The 16,873-nt window shown below is 38.7% G+C and overlaps 1 protein-coding gene across 4 annotated transcripts in view; it reads left to right on the top strand.

Annotated features, from left to right (window-relative positions):
• The window catches only part of LOC136554676 (SAM and SH3 domain-containing protein 1-like), a 537,178-nt gene that overhangs the window by 511,948 nt on the left and 8,357 nt on the right, over nucleotides 1-16,873 (top strand). For all 4 annotated transcript variants that reach the window (XM_066546819.1, XM_066546820.1, XM_066546823.1 and 1 more), the window contains 7 exons: nucleotides 2,197-2,268; nucleotides 4,580-4,723; nucleotides 6,790-6,925; nucleotides 7,808-7,977; nucleotides 9,093-9,302; nucleotides 10,005-10,155; nucleotides 12,671-12,784. In XM_066546819.1, coding sequence (XP_066402916.1) covers nucleotides 2,197-2,268; nucleotides 4,580-4,723; nucleotides 6,790-6,925; nucleotides 7,808-7,977; nucleotides 9,093-9,302; nucleotides 10,005-10,155; nucleotides 12,671-12,784 — 997 coding nt within the window. The remainder of the gene's footprint in view (nucleotides 1-2,196; nucleotides 2,269-4,579; nucleotides 4,724-6,789; nucleotides 6,926-7,807; nucleotides 7,978-9,092; nucleotides 9,303-10,004; nucleotides 10,156-12,670; nucleotides 12,785-16,873) is intronic.

Raw genomic sequence — 16,873 nt, 5'->3', positions numbered from 1 at the left:
ATGAAAAATACCCTCTAAAACTGTCCTGGTAAATATAGATGACAGAAACAACTCTTTGGTTCTTCTAATGAGTTAGTCTTGTCTTGCCATAATAATTTCATTATGAAATCTATCTGCACTGACCTTTGCTTAATCACAGAGATACAGTTAAAGAAATGGACAGTGCTTTGTTGTTGTTGAGGAACTTCTCAGTCAGCTGCTTCTCCAGCCTTGTGTGAATGGGATAAATGTTGGAGACCTGCTGCCCTTACTAACTTTTTCAGTGCACTTCCTGAAAACGCAAATAGCTGACAAGCTTCAACTAATGCTGCTGCTTCCTAGAAATGCTTAGTGTTTGTTTGCTGCAACCTCAGGGAAATTGCAATGCCTCTGTATTCAGTGGAATTGGTCACTCTGTCTTGCCTTGCCATTCATTTTTGTCATTTATATTTGTTTCAGTGGCCTGGACATGCATGAAATTTTCAAATGACATCAGTTTTTCTTTTCTCCCAGAAGAATAATATTTTTGATTGCATGGCCATTCCATTGAATATCCCTCTCCTCATCCACAGACCTTTTGTTTGCTGCAGGATTGCCAGGGTCCCTACTGGAATCTGAAGATGGAAGTTAAATTTTAAATGTATGGGGAGGTCCATAGTGAAACAACAAGCATCCTTAATAAGGTGCATTTACTCAGAAGCTCTTAGCCAACAGTTGTCTTGCTCTCCAAGAAGACTTCTTTAGGAGGAGCTCTGGCTGGTTTGACAGACAAGTTGCTCAGAGCAGTTCCATATGTCCTCTCTTCATTGATGGGATTACCGTACGCTGTAAGATTAGTTATAATGATTCTTCACAGAAGGACCAAATTACTCCTAGCTAAACATGCTCTGCTTTAGAAACTGATCTTATTACTTGTGGTTGGTCTCTAATGTTTTCTAAAAACAATTTTTAAAACCCATGCCATAGTCACATTGCCTTCTGGAAAAAAAAACTTAGAAAAATTCTACATCACAGCATTCTCCTTAATGTGTGTGGGGCCTAGACAAAGCTGGCTTGGAGTTCCACTAGAGTTGTAGTAGGTACAAAAACTGTCATCCAAGTTTGTTGGGTGTAGCAGCAAGAAGCTATAAATAAAACCTTTTAAAAGCTTCTAAGTGGTGAACAGGAAAAGTGTTTACTTTAAAAGAATGAATTCTTATAATTGTTTATTAACTGTCACAGTTTATACAGCTTGCTTTTTCCTAATAGATTAAGTGAGCTGGTAGTTCTGAGGTGGTGGGTTTTCGCTGACTCAATCCTTTGTAGGTCTGAGCCAATACTTAATCAATACCTAATTGATTCTTAACGGGTCTTTGAAGTTACTCTGTTGGGTAGTTCAGACCCTAAGAACTTTTATTTCACAAGCGTTGATTTTCTGCCTCCTGTTTATCTCAGCTCTGACTCTGAAAAGAATTCTTAGAGCAGGCATCTGCCTGTCTTCAAAACCACACTCAGAGCTGAAGTTGTGCAAGTTAATTGTCATGGCCATTCCTTCATTTCCCTGCATTGCCCCATGAGACTTCGGCCAAGGCCAGTTACTTGAGTACTGTGCAGCTGGTTGTTCATTGGTCAGGTTTTATTACCTCTTAAAAAAAAAGCTGGAAGTGACTCATCTGGAATCAGCTGAGTCTCTGGGGACACAATGCTTATGGATAGCTGAGCTGGGTTTTCCCTCCTCTTACCAAGGGCTTACCCTACTAGACTTCCAGTGATGCCTTGTTTTTCAGTGGCAATGCAGCCTATGCTGCTATTCAGAAGGTAGGTTATTCAGTGCTTTGAAAGATTTAGAAGATTGATGGTTCTCTGTTTCAGTGTTGCTGTGGACTTACTTATGAAGGCAGATGGGAGTGAAGAGATGGAGTTGCCAGCACCTTGGAAAACTTGATGCATAAGATCAACAGTTTCCTCAGACCAAAAAGTCTTTTTTCTTTTTAGAAAGAGGAGTAGGCAGTAGATGACTCAACAGCAGCAGACCTTAGGCCAAGGAGTTGTCTCTGGAAAAGAGAGACTCATATTGCCTTGCAACAGATTTCCTGATTTATAATCTCTCATCCCTTTGTTTGTTTGTTTCTTTCCATTTTTGCAGACATTTGTATTTCAATTGGTGTTCTCCAAACTGCAGATGTTCTAAGTGAGCTAATCATGGTGATAAAACTATCTATCCTTGGTTTCTTGCAGAGAACCTGTAGCTTTGGAGGCTTTGATTTGACAAATCGTTCCCTTCATATTGGAAATAGTTCTGACCAAATGGTGAGTTTGAGAAGGTGCAGGCTTGAAATAGCATAAAATGAAATGCACAGTAGAGTTATAATAGACTGAAGTGTAATTTAGGCCTGTAATAATAGTTTGGGAATCCAAGAAAACAGAGCATCTTTGTTAACCTCAAACTTCCTTAGCTTTGAGAATAACATACCCACCCATATCCACGTGTGTATAAGTATTTATATACAGTATGTGCAAAGAGGTAGGAACAAGTGATCAAAGCACAGATCTGGGGGCACATCTGTGGCTATTCTTATATCTGACTTCCTCAGAGCATCACCCAAGGCAAAACATGTGCTTGCTATAATTCCTTGGTAAAAATATTTACTATTTGGAGTGGCTAACTTCACTGAAGATCTGCAAATTATTTGCATGGAAGTCATTATGTAAGAAGTTCATTATTAGTTTTCTCATTGTATCTCAGACCTCTGGAGTAGACCAGGATCCTATTGTGCTGGGTGCTGCACAGTTGATCTCAGAGCATTTTTGTATTTAAAAAAAAAATAACACATCTCCCCTGAGAATTAATTCCATTTTATGTTAGTCATGTTGATCCCACTGTTACTGTTGGTTGGCCTGTGGCCAAAAATAACAGGACAGAAATGAGCCTGAACATTATATCAAATGAAATTGTGAACATATTTTTTCCTTTTGCCCATATATGCTTTTCTTTTCTGTTTCAGAATTGGATTTGATAACCTTCCTGTCCACGTAAATCAAATCTAAATTTTCAACCATTTTGTATGCCAGCATTATATTATTTTTTATGTCAGCTGGGATTTTTGGGCATGTTTTTTGTTGCCTTATTTTTTTTAACATCATAAATTGCCCCTAAATTTGCTAAATCTGTGGGTGGCTGTTTTAGTCATCAATTTTCAACTCAGCAAACAAATTAACTTCTGAACTTACAGTGTTTATCTTAAACATAGATATTTGTTTTGATCAGATTGGTTTTAATATAAGAAAGTGTGAAGTCTAGATGTTACATTTATCCCTGGAAGCATCAGTAGTGGGAGAGATGCAGTGTACTAGATCAATACATGCAGATCAAAGCAGGTTTTTTTTCTTGAAAACATATAAATCCATTAGGTAGAACTTTTTTTTAAAAAAGATTAGGCAAAAAGCTGTCCTTAATTTCTGGTAAAAGATGAAAATTACCAAGGAAGTTGTAATTATGAACAACTTTGAAGTTGAATTTCAGAGAAACTTCTTGTAAGAACATTGATGAAGTAGAAAACATACATAAATGTAGAAAAAAGATAAATCTTTAATGTACAATATAGTATATTTATTTTAGGGTTTGCTAAACTCTTGTAGCGAAATTTAACTAGATCAGAGACCAAACTCAGTAGTCAATCTTTCTGGCCAGATGGATTTTGGTCCTTTTTTGTGCTGTGATTTTTGGTGTACCCTTGCCAATGGAGGGTGCTGGAGAACATCTAATAGAGCTGCATTGCTCAGTGGTTCTTGAAACAGAGTAGAACATGTTTAATGTCCTGGACAATCTGAATAAGGGCTGAATCATACAAGTTTAGTAAAATGTCAGCTGATCCATGTTAACTGTGTACTTGTGATAAAAGTAAGTGCTCAGTACCTTAAGCTGGTTTAGAAAAGGTTAAGTGAATTCAAAGCAGCTGGTCTTTGTCATCCACTATACAGGGACCAGCTAATTTAGTTTGTCAGTACCCTGTTGTGTGCCTTAAAAAAGCAGTGCAAGTTTAACCTACCATGGTTGATGGATTTAGTACATTTTTTTTGTGGTGTTTGGTTTTTGTTGGGTTTTTTTTTAGGGTGAATAGTAAAACCACAGAGGTTAGCAGAATGCCTGTCTGAAAATAAAAAGTAAATTTAGGTAGCCAAATGTAGATATCCACATATATATATATACACACAGAGATATATATTTGGCTATATCTCAGAGGTACCTTTATTCCTGTTAAACTCTTTGTAGTATTGAACAACATGAGCCACAACTACTGTCGTGTGTCCTGTTAGAAAGGCTTAGCCTGAAATGTAGGGTTTTCTATCAGATCAAATACTTACTGAAATTCAAAGGATAAAGGAATCCTAACAGTCCCCAGCACATCCACACACAATACTGTCACAAATCAGGCCTTAAGAGTAAGCAACAGTGGACTGCTACAGTGGTTTGTAGAAGGTCTCAGCAGTGAATTTGAAACAGGCAACAGGACAGTGTGCTGCTGTCCTGTGTCTGCCTGGATATCTCTGCAGTAACTGATGGCTGAGGGAGAAAATGGCTCTTCTATTTTAAAGGCTTAAGCCCTGTTTTATTTTGCAGGGCAAAGAAGGAGATTTTGTTTATAAAGAAGTGATCAAATCACCCTCTGCCTCCCGTATATCTCTGGGCAAAAAGGTGAAGTCTGTAAAAGAAACAATGAAGAAAAGGATGTCAAAAAAATACAGCAGCTCTTTGTCTGAGCAGGTATGTAAGGTCTGCAGTGGAATCCACTTAATAATGTGGAAGCGGTAATAAATATTGATTCCCACACATCAAGGCATCTCTGAAAAAATTTCTAACAAGATTATATGGTGTGACTTATTCCTATGTTCTTATAAAATCCCTCACTGTGAAATGGCTTCCTATAGATGCCAGTCCCATGGAAAATGCATTTTCAGATTTTCATTTAAGTAGCTCATCAGAAGTCTGTCATTGATGGCATTACACACCTCACTCTCTATTTCCATTTCTTTTCTATAACAATTTATTAGGGAACCAGCCTGTGACACAGGGTCACAGTAATATATTTAATCTGCAATTTACACCCTAGTTTAAATTCCCAGCATAACTTCACATATACACAGCTCTTCTCTGCTATTACAGGTCTCTTCTCCATCATACCTTGCCCTATGCAGCAGCCCATTAAAACAAAGGCCCAGTCTAGTCAGAAAGGGGCATCTGTCAGAAGGTTTTCCTATTATTCTTTCATTACAGATTTTTATAGTCTATTCTTAAAGGCAAACCTGTAGTACATTAGTTCTAAATTAGACTTTGAATTTCAGTGGCCTAGAAACAATTGCTGTCTTTTTTCCTTTTCCTTTAGTGGAGTGTCAAAAATCTTCGGCATTTGTTTAAAACCGGGCTCGCCACTTGGACTGTGTAAGGAATAGGTTGGAGAGGCGCTGGAAAAGCAAAGCTCTTCCTGGTTAACACCGCCCCCCAGTGGGCTCGAACCGCTCGCGGGGATGCTCGCAGTGGTGGGAAATCGGGAATGGAAGTTTTGCTCTTAATGCAAAGCCTTAGTGCCTGTAAAAGGAGCACTTCATAACATTCGTAGTAACAACCCCAAACTGAAGAATCCAGAGGCACCAAGAGAAGCAGAAATATGGCCAGTGCTTTGGCATGCTTTGTGACTACAGAATCCATTTCCTGCAGAACTGTTTATTAGCCATACTTATTCATAGCCAGGGCAGTGCTACACTTATGGTTATTTAATTTAAACTTAAAATTAAAATATTTTAAGGTATAACATGATTTAATATTTATAAGAAGATGGTTTGGTGTCTGACTGGCTTTCCAGTGTGCCTCTGCAAAGTCTGCCAAGAAAAGGGATCCTTTGAGAAATTGCTTTACAGTGATTTAGCAATACTTCTGCTCTCTGTCACTCTAAGATTGACCTAACCTCTGAAGTCATAATGCTGGGATCAGATTTTCCTAATGATTCTGCACCATATAATAGTGCAGATAATAGTGCAAATAATAGTGGTAATCCAAAAGCTTTATGGCCATGCATCTCCACAAAACACTCTTGTATGCAAGCTACAGTTCTTTTGTTTTCAAACTTTATGGCACGGATGTTTTAGAATATTTATAACTTTCAGGCATCATGATTCAAAGTATGTTCCAGTATCTCTTTTTGCATGCATTAAACAAGCAAAAGTTATGCTGGCCACAAATATCTGCTGCTTTGCTTTAACTGTACTTCACAGAGGCTGACAGAATTTCAGTTTGGGAAAGACCCTTTTGATTTTCGGTAATGTTTGACTGTATGAAAAGAGAAATTGTCTTAACTATTGTACCCTGAACCAACCAGGATATACACGTAGCAAAATCTTTTTATTATGTTTATCAGTAGTTGTACCATGCACAGGCTGCATTTTCTAGCTAATTCTTTTTTTGTTGTTCTTATAGATAAATGAGCAATGATATAAAAAAATAGCTGAAAAAAACCACCAAAAACATTGCTTCATGTCTTACTTGCATTGTCTGATTTTTTTGGGTTAATCTTTGTACAAAATTCTCATTCAAAGACCTGAATTTGGCACTAGCTGTTTTGCAAGTACTGCTGTCCAAAATATAATGTGTCATGAAAACCCTTGAATTGAGAGTTTTGTGTAAGGGGGTTTTTTCTACTTACAATGCTAGACAGAAGTTTTCAGCCTGTCTGATAAAGAGCAGGGAAACAGAATCTTTTTCCTTGGCAGTGGACAAGCAGCTCCCCTCAGTGCCTGTGTTCATTTATCAAACTTTAATGGTCCAACCCCTTTCAGGAGTCCAGCCCTGGGATCATGCCGGGTTCCCCGCAGTCGCCACCACCAGACACTGACTCTCTGGACAAACCCAAGCTGAAAGCTGGTGGCTCAGTGGAGAGCCTGAGGAGTTCCTTAAGCGGTCAGAGCTCAATGAGTAAGTTCAGTTGTAATTGTGTTGCTCCACTTCTGTGGCTTCAGGGAGCAGAGATCTCCACTGTAAGCAGAATCAGAGAAGGTCAAAGCAGAAACAGTGGTTAAAACGTGGAAAGGCTGAAGGGTTAGTCATTAGGGGTTTGCAAAGAACTGTAAGCTCTTTGGTGCAAAGGCAGGGCTTTTTTGCTTTTTGTTTATACAGAATCCTGAAAAAATGAAATCCTGCTTTCTAGCTACTGGGTCCTGCTATTACAATATAAATATTCTAATATTAAATTAATGTAATAATGAACCTGTTTACTACTAATCAAGTAGTAAACAGGCTTATCTTCCACTGGCTTTCTCCTGAGCACTCCAGAAGGGCCTTCCACTCTCCCTTGAGAGAAACCTTGAGTTTCTCTCCTTAACTAGTTAAAGGAAGGGTAGTATTTAAAACTTCTCTGGTTTAGACTGTCTCTACAGGAAACAGCCTGAATGGAACACATGTGATGTGAGCTTGCTACACTATTCACCAAATTTCTGGACTTGAGAGGGATTCTGGAACCCCCTTGCAGACTTCAAAGCTGATTTGCCTCACAGACGTTTTGTGAGCAAAATTTCCCAGAAATATGTCATCAATCTCTTGTGATGTGCTGTAGATGAGACACTTGTTGAACAGCTTCTCTGTTAAATATTGAGGGGGTGAATTTAGGAAAGCAGGAGTGCAGAGTAGATTTGCTAACTCTCCCATTCACATGTGTGTATAAGAAGAAGCAGCATTTAAGAGCTTTTAACTTTGATTACCATGCTTTGTGGAAAGAAGACCCATTTTCTGTCTCGTCTGTTTGTGAAGCTTCTTCACAAATAAACTTTTTTGTGAACTGATACAATGTCCCTCACACAGGTGGTCAGACAGTGAGTACAACAGATTCCTCAACCAGCAACAGGGAGAGTGTGAAATCAGAAGATGGTGACGATGAAGAGCCTCCTTACAGAGGACCTTTCTGTGGGAGAGCCAGGGTTCACACTGATTTTACTCCGAGTCCTTATGATACAGATTCTCTGAAGCTCAAGGTACCAGCTATATCTGTTTTTAAGGAATCAAACATTTATTTTGCTAAAATTCTAAATTAAGACCTTTTTACAAAAACTATAGAATTCTTAATCTTTTAATGAATTCGTATCTGTTTTTGAAGGCCTTTAACCTGTCTTCGACATTTAAGATTTCCTTATATCGCAATTATAGAACTATAGCAAAGTGTTACAGACCGTAAGTAACTACTGGTGTTTCTCTGCATCCATGGAAAGACACTTGTGTCTTTAGTTTCTGGAAAATTAAAGATGTGCCATGAACTCATTTCTGTTTTGCAAGAATTTTGCTTGAAAGATTGGAAAAGTACTTTGTCTGCCACAATGAAATAATCCTCAATGGAAAAATTTTCAGAACTCTTGGAAGGAATGTGCATGCACCTGCACACAGTGTCTCTTAAAGGCATTTCAGTTAATATAATTTGTTTAGAGTTAATATTGAAATGCTTTGCTAACTGAGTGGTCACCACCCTTTAATTTTTCTGGATATCAACTCTGATTATTTGTAGTTATGCTGTAGTCAACTCAAACTATCTGGCTCCTTATATTCATTACTTAAAATTCCAAGGGCAGCTAATCCCTATTAAACCAAATGTATGTAAGGTAATCTCTTGAGGCATGCAAAAGCAGTTGCATGTCCATTTCTTTGTTATGGTCAGGAGCACATTAGGAAAAGCAACTTTATCAGTTCCCACTGCATTGGCTTCCTTTGCTCAGGAGATCTGATTTGAAATTCTGCTCATATACACTGTGTTCTTCTTTGCACAAATTTCAGGTAGTTGCAAGCATAGAGACCTTTGTACCAAACAGCGCTGATGCTCTACAGAGATGTCAGCAGGTTTGTGAATCTGGACCGTTGGGGTCCGTTCCAGGATCTTTTGTTGACTTGCTCTGAGGCATATCACCTAATTCCTTTTTCTTCCATTTGTAAAACAAGTTTAGTCAGACATCTTTGCAATTGCTGTGATTAACCTTTTGAAAACTGAAGTGTTTTGAAAACTGAAGTGTGTCCATCCCATGTACATAGAAATCCAAGTGGGTGCGTTTGCTGAAATACCTGTCAGAAAGCTAAATGGCTTTCTTGCTTCTTTGGTCTGCAGAAAGGTGACATCATTGATATAATCAGCAAACCCCCCATGGGCACTTGGATGGGTCTGCTGAACAACAAAGTTGGCACCTTCAAATTTATCTATGTGGATGTGCTTAATGAAGAGGAAGAGAAGCCGAAGCGGCCCACCAGGAGACGGCGAAAAAGCAGACCACCCCAGCCCAAATCAGTTGAGGATCTCTTGGATCGCATCAATTTGAAGGTCCAAATTCTCTCTGTCTCTGCTTACCCTTTCACTTTTTCTTGCAGGAAGGGGACCACGCCTTTGAAGTTGTTAGTTCTGGAAGCTACACACCAGATTCATAATCCTAAGGATTGTCACACTGCTTAGTAGAATCGGGTCTTAGCTGCAGAGGGAAAATAGCTGAAGTGCAGAACTGCCTGTCAGGCATGATGAAGTGCTGCAGGCTGTGAGTCGTGTACACTCAGACACTGGAAATTGTTGCACAGTATGACCACAGGCTAGCACACTCTAGAGGCAAGCAAAAAGTGTAAAATAACAACAGTTATCCTGTCTTTAAAGACGACATTTTTTCCATGTTTCTATTCAGAAGTGCTTGGGATAAATTGGTGTGGCTGTCATTCACCCTTCATACTTGTCCCCTCATACAGAGCCATGCCACGTTGTGCCTTCAGGTAGCATGGTACCCAGGCCATCTAATACACTGCATTCCAAACACAACAGTATGTGCAGTGTTCTAGTTCTGGCACAGCTACCTCCCTGAACTCAGAGCAGTGTTTATGCAAGCTACAATGCTATAGTTTTGCTGTTGTGCATTGGTTTGCACTTACTTAACTTACTGCTTTTCTTGCTGGTTGCAAAAATCTCTTTTAGTATCTTTATTGACAAAATAAGTTGAATAAGTATGTTGTCTTACCACTCATTTTTTTTCCCTTTGTGCAGGAGCACATGCCCACTTTTCTGTTCAATGGTTATGAAGATCTGGATACCTTTAAGCTTTTAGAAGAAGAAGATTTGGATGAACTGAACATCCGAGATCCTGAGCACAGAGCTGTTCTCCTCACAGCAGTGGAACTTCTTCAGGAATATGATAGTATGTGGGATGTTTGAGGTTTTCTGTTTTAGTAGAGCTCTGCCAAGAACCTTGTGAACCCCTTAAACCAGAAAACTTGTTCCAGGATTTTGATCTTTTTTTTCCTAATATAGTTATTTCCAGGGTAATCCTGCGTAACGTTAGATTTTTGAGAGGTGATGTAAGACTTCTTTTATTCTGCTGGAATTACTCTGTTTGTGTAAGCCTTACCACCCAACTTATTTAATTAATATCAAGTGTAAAACACATAACACTTTAGAATACTGATGCTCAAGAATAAATCATGAGATTACCTACTTAAAGTAGGAGGCTGAGACATAGAGAATAGGAAAGAAGAAATTTCCAGATTAGAGGGAAGAAATTAAGATTATCAAGAGTTTAAAAAGTGAAATCCCAGAGGGCTGTGGATAAAGTATAATGTGAATTAATTTCATCACATGCTTTTGGTTCTTGGACTGTTAACTGCAGGATTGTAAAGGTAGCTTCAGTTGTGTATATGACAACACAATTTTCAAAAGCAGAAAATATATCAGTCAAGTGCAGAGTGAAAAACAGTGATCCACCTATCTATGTACAACAGTGCGGTTTTGCTCGCTGAACCACGTGGTCTTGCACAAGTGGTTGCAAAGACAAGGAAAAGTGGAATAAGCCATGGCAGTCAAATGCAAGGGTGTTTTTGCTGCACAGGAGTAAGCAGAGCCTAGCTGCAGCAACCTAAGACAGTTCTGAATTTGCCCTTCATCCCCAAGTGTCAGCAGAAGGTTGATATCCACCAAGCAGAGTCAGTGGAATGGATTGTGTGAGGGCATTCTCAGCTGCTTCTGTGCAAATTCCTATGTTTTAGCTTAAACTTCCATAGCAGCTATTTAAACAGCTGTTATTAAGTGGGAAATGCTTAATTCAATTACAGCAATATGTGTGGTGAATATCTTTAGACAGTGCTGTGTGGCCTGTGTAGTCTTGTTCATTTCCCAAAGAGGCATCCACTCTTTCCTTGCCCTCCTCTAGCTACTAATAAAGTTGCAGTTACAGAATTAGTTTCTTTTAACTTACATCAAGTAGCTTTTTGTCACCTCAGATGAGCTTCTCTTCATTATTTGCAGACCTATTTAGAATGATAAACTTCCCTGAAGTAATAATTTTCTTCAGGACCTTTCAATTTTGGTTTGCAAACTTGAAGATTTGGTGGTCGGAAAGTGCAAATTCTAGCTCCAAGTCAGGATGATGAGGAGAAAGAGAAATGGAGACCAGACAGATGGAATCTGGGAGGGGCAACAGCACATAGTTCTACCCCATAACTACCTGTCATGTGCTGAGAGTAGGAATTGGAATAACCATTTCTGACATTTCATTGCAGAGGGAATGAAATTACCACAGCATAAACTGTGTTCTTGTATCATGACACTGGTTTTCTGTATCTTCAGCTCCAGATTTAGCTTCTTTACGAAATATGATTCCTGACAAAAATTCTGGGTAAATTCCTGGAATCCAGTGTATGCAAGCTGGATGGACAACACTTGAGTGTTGGCTTTTTACATAGACCAAGGAAGGAAGGAATTGCCACCATAAGTCTCCTTCATGTCCCTTCCTCCTTACTTAGGGGACAGTATCTAATGTGCCAGACTCAGTCCCAATCCTTCTTCCAGGTCTTCTGGAAGATAGTTCAGAGTTAGGATTTTTATTTTTTTTTCACTTGACTTGATTCTTTTCAGCTCTTTTGTTCTGCTTTAGGTGTTGGAGGATTTTTTTAAGTCTTAGAAAGAACTTTGACACAAGCATTTTAAATAAATTTCTGTGGTGGTAAGTTGCAGAACTTGGCCCCAAGGCAGCTGAGGAGCACAGGAATTCCATTCTGCGTTCATTGTGTACCATGCTGCTCCTTCACACTCTTGCTGAGGCTGTTGTTGATAATTTACCAAACTGGATGAATGTTTCCAACATTTGTGGTGGCTTTTCCTAATGCTCACTCTTTTCTGATAGAAATAATACAACAGGAAAGATCATAGAATCCTTTAGGTTGGTAAAGACCTTTAGATACACCAAGTCAAATCGAGTCCACCACTAAACCTGTCCCTAATGGCCACATCTACATGTCTTTGAAATACCTCCAGAGATGGTGACTGAATCACTGCCCTGGGCAACCTGTTCCAGTACCTGACCACCTTTTCAGTGAAGAAATTTTTCTTAATTCACAAACTAAGCGTCCCCTGGCACAACTTGAGGCCGTTTCCTTTAGTTCCATTGTTTGTTGCTTGGCAGAAGAGGCTGACCCCCACCTGGCTACAACAGTGCAATTCTAGAGGACATTTACGTCTCCCCTGAGCCTCTTCTTCTCCAGGCTCAACACCCCCAGCTCCCTCAACCACTCCTCATAAGGCTTGTGCTGCAGACCCTTCACCAGCTGTGTTGCCCTTCTCTGAACACACAAGATAATGGTGTTTGAAATGGAAGGTTGAGAAGTTCAGCTGCATTTTCTGTTTGCCTGGTTTTTTTACTGTATTTTCACATCCTCTAGGTAACAGCGACCAGTCAGGATCTCAGGAGAAACTTCTCATTGAAGGCCAAGGCCTAAGCGGATGCTCTCCTCGGGATTCTGGCTGCTATGAAAGCAGTGAAAACCTGGAGAATGGTAATGGTGACAGCAATGAGCCTTACAGTTCCTGCAGTCTTTTCTTTTTAGAAGTTATCTTCATATACTTTTGCTCCTGTCCCTAGCTAACACCAGCTACTTCCTACTTTACTTTGTCCTTTGCTCTGACTACCTCTTTCCCTCTTGGCTTGAGACATTGGTTTTCACTGCTACTGTTGCTAATTTATTTATTTATTTGCATTAGTGGGAGACAAATCCGTTTCACAAAGAGTCTTTTTTTCATGTCCCTAAAGCAGCAGTCTTTCTCACTGCCATTCCCCTGCCTTCTCCACTCCCAATCATATTCTCATGCCACCATGCCTCATGAGGCTTGCACTGGTCGCACACTGATGGCCCAAGTCTAAGAGACCACCAACGGAGAAGTCTCTGAGCTTTACTGAGATTAGGAGGATTTCTTTTGAACCCATACAAAATCTCTTAAGAAAAAATGTTCTTTATTTTAGGCCATATTTTTCTGTTTGCTTTGGGTTGCATGTTGCATTTTCCTCTGATCAGAAGCCAGCTGCAGAGATTTAGGACTTTTTAGTGTATGAACACTAGAAAGTTAAATTATTGACAAGTTGGCAAGGAAATAAACTATGAAAAAAATGCTAATGATAGCATTGCATTCTCATTGCCTTATCCTGCATCAGTGAAAGGTAATGCACTGAAAAATTACCAAGACAGATGATGTTAGTAGAGATTGCTGTCTTTGATCTCAAGAAACAGGGTATTGTGCTGATTGAGCATGTTTTACTTCAGGGATGGTCTAAACTTGTCATTAGGGATGAAATGTTAAAAGAGCTGAAAAGGGTTTGAGTTGGGCATTTTCACTCCAAGCATTTGAGCCACTACTTGGCCTCAGACTGACTGGATTCATTGCTTAGATTCACCATAAACAGGACACCAAGAACAGTATAAACAGATTCTGTATACCCCTTATAGTGGCCATTTTTCCAGTTTAAAATAAGAGCTAAGAATCCTACTCTTAGCATGTGCATTTTCTGTTAGTCTGCCCCTAAAAAATAACCATTCATTGAAGAAAACTGCAATTTGCTTTGAAGCTGAATGCCTGAAATTGACAGTATACTAAATTCCTAAAAGTGGAGAGGCTTTTTTTGTTGAATAGGAATCCACATCCACTAGGCATGCTGTAATAGAATCATAGCTAAATATATGGTATATGTGACAATTTTCTTTTCTTTTTATCTCTAAGCACAATCATAATGACAGCTGTAACACTGAAGTTAAAGTGCTGCCTGTACATTTTCCTTATTTTAACAATATAATAAAATCTTTAGAAAGCAATTGGCATTGCCTGTCTTGTTGGATACTTATGTTTAAACTAATATTTCTGTCTGAGTTTTTCAGAATGTGAAATGCTGATGATTTTTATATTGTTTTTTATGTATGACTTGCTGCATTTCTTCATAATTTTTGCTCACAAATGCATTTACTGCTTGTTTTGAAAACCACTATGAAAAGAACCTTTGATTCATCCAGAGATTTTGTCAAGGCTATTTAATCTGAAAAGTACTCCACCTTCTTTGCAAAGTTCATGGTCCATAGTTGTTTATATGCATATTTTTTTCAAAGTACAGTATGTTCTCATTTAGGATAGTCATTTGTCTGGTATAAATATAACATGCAGATCTGCACTTTATAAAGGGCAAGTGCATTCTGAGAAGAAACCTGTCTTCAGATTTTCTGAGGAATGGTTATACATAATGCTTTTATGACTAGTTCAGTGTCCAGTTTGGGGCTGATATTGGATCCTTTGTCATCAGTTCAAGATTTCAGAGCTGCTCTTACATTTTGGCTAGAAAATGGTTTGCTATGTACTGTAGCAGAGTCTCTTTTGTAAGTACTTTTCTGGGTCCCACTGCAGTAATACTTGGATATTCTCTTAGGTATCTTACAGCAGCATTGTTGTTTTATTTCAATTCACAGAGAGCAAGGAGCATGTAGTCTGTGACCTATCCAGTGTTAGACAGAATAAACCTCAGAGCAGGAAGTAACCATCCATGATTAGGCAGTTAGTCCATATAGAAACAGCCAAGGAGAGCAAGCTGTCCCTTAGACTTGTGACAGTGGTGCAGTTATTGGGCTTGTTTTGCATGCAGGTGTTGACAGACTGAGGTGCATTTGGAAACAATATCAGAAATCTGGTTCTCACGGGATTGGGCAAAAGCAGATAGCTACAGAATGGTGTAAGAACAGAGCATGCATATCTGATGCTTCCTAGGACAGTCTTGGGGAATGACTCATTTAAGGACTTCAGAATTTGGGTGCTGTTTCCTTGCATTTATCGATTTTCTTGAAACTTTTTATGGACGTCCCTGGTCTTCCAGGGACATAGAACCTCCATACCTAACAGTATCTGCATATAGACCTCTGTCATACTCCCTCCCAAGTCATCTCTTTGCTAGTCTGAGAAGGCCTATTAATTATTCCCTATAGGTCATTCCCATCCCTGTTCATGCCTGGCTTCTTTGAACCTTTACTTGTTACATTGTGTAGCTTTTTCAAGGGGATGTGAAGCTACAGGAATTGCACATGCAATGTGCAGTCTTGAATGAGCAGACAAACCACAACATTACCAGGTTGAGATAAGGGTGTTCTCTGATTTGTTCAGAAACTGATGCCCAGATTCCCATAGCACCAGGCAGGCAACCTAAGCAGTTCATCAGCATTCAGTCCTGATTAGTCAGAAAAGGAAGCAAAAGAACAGGTGGCCACATTGTCTAATGTAAGGTGCATTTCTACTAGTTTGTAATCAATAGAAAAAGCAATGAGGCCAGTATTGTGCCATCATCTTTGTTGTGTCAACAGCAGTTTGAAATGCACCCAAAATACAGCCACAGAAAGCAATACCAAAATGGCGTTAATTAAATCTGGGATTTGGACACTGCATTCTATGTCTGGTTTTGCATACTTAAATTTCTGAGGACCGTCTTCCATAAGGAAAAAAATACTATGAGAAAGGCTGAAAATTTTTTGCTGTAGCTATGGTACTTCCAGAAAGATTCCCAAAGATAGTCCCCTCTCTTCTGAGGCAGGTGATGGCAAGGAAAGGAAAAGTTCCTTCCCTGTATGGTAATAGCAGGAAGTATCATAAGAGATGGACAGTGCTTTGTTTAGCAAGAATTGCACCATAACATCCAGCAGGAGAGTTGAAGTATTGCCTGTAGCTTGAACTGAACCTGGAAATAATTTAAACTTTGCATTCCTTTTGTGCAAGGATCACCTTTGTAGTCTTATTTTTTATCCACATATCTGTGTCATTTTGCACACATTTGAATCAGAGATACCTCTATTGTTTAGAGCCCTATGAAAGGCATTAATCTGCATAACTATACCAGCGGCTCAAAAGACTTATTACCAAAATACCAAATTATCAAAAATCACAAGAGTTATTATCAAAAATACTAATATCAAAAATGTGATTTAAACTTTAATAGCTATACACTTTAACTCTTTCAGGTTGTTTTCCTTTTTTTTTTTTTTTTAAGGTAGGCAATGTTGCATTTGTGGACATTATTTCCATAACTCTTCACTTTGTGAAAACAACTTTAAAATATATTTAAAAATCTGTGTTTAGAAAATATTACCTTCCTGTTTTAGTGTCTCAGAAGCATAATGAAATTATACCTGACAGGAGGAGAGAAGGAATAGATGAAAAAAGAGAAATAAATCATAGCTCCTCTCCTGATACTGCTCTTAACTTAAATCACATTAAAATAAATTACATTTTCAGCTACTGTCCTTTGTAAAAAGCAATAGCATTGAGCCCAGCACAATTTTTTAAACCATTTTGCAGCTGAGAGCTTAAAGATTGCATGTTTGGTTATATATGTTATAGACAAAATATTTTAAATTTCCTTCCATCCTCACCTCATTTGTGTATGTATGCCTAACAGGTTTGGAATGAACTAAAGATTTGTTTTTAATTCCACAAAATTTCTCTTTCCTTTTTTTCTTAATTTTCTATTTCCCATTTCTTCTTTTTTATTCTATTCCCAGGCTACTTACTGGCTTTACACAGACATACCCCATTTCCAAAGAAATTACATGCTGCTTACTAGATAC

Source organism: Molothrus aeneus, chromosome 3 (genome assembly GCF_037042795.1).
Source record: "Molothrus aeneus isolate 106 chromosome 3, BPBGC_Maene_1.0, whole genome shotgun sequence".
Taxonomy (NCBI): Eukaryota; Metazoa; Chordata; class Aves; order Passeriformes; family Icteridae; genus Molothrus; species Molothrus aeneus.
The sequence above is the reverse complement of the archived record's forward strand: the minus strand, read 5'-3'. Positions and strand labels throughout refer to the sequence as shown.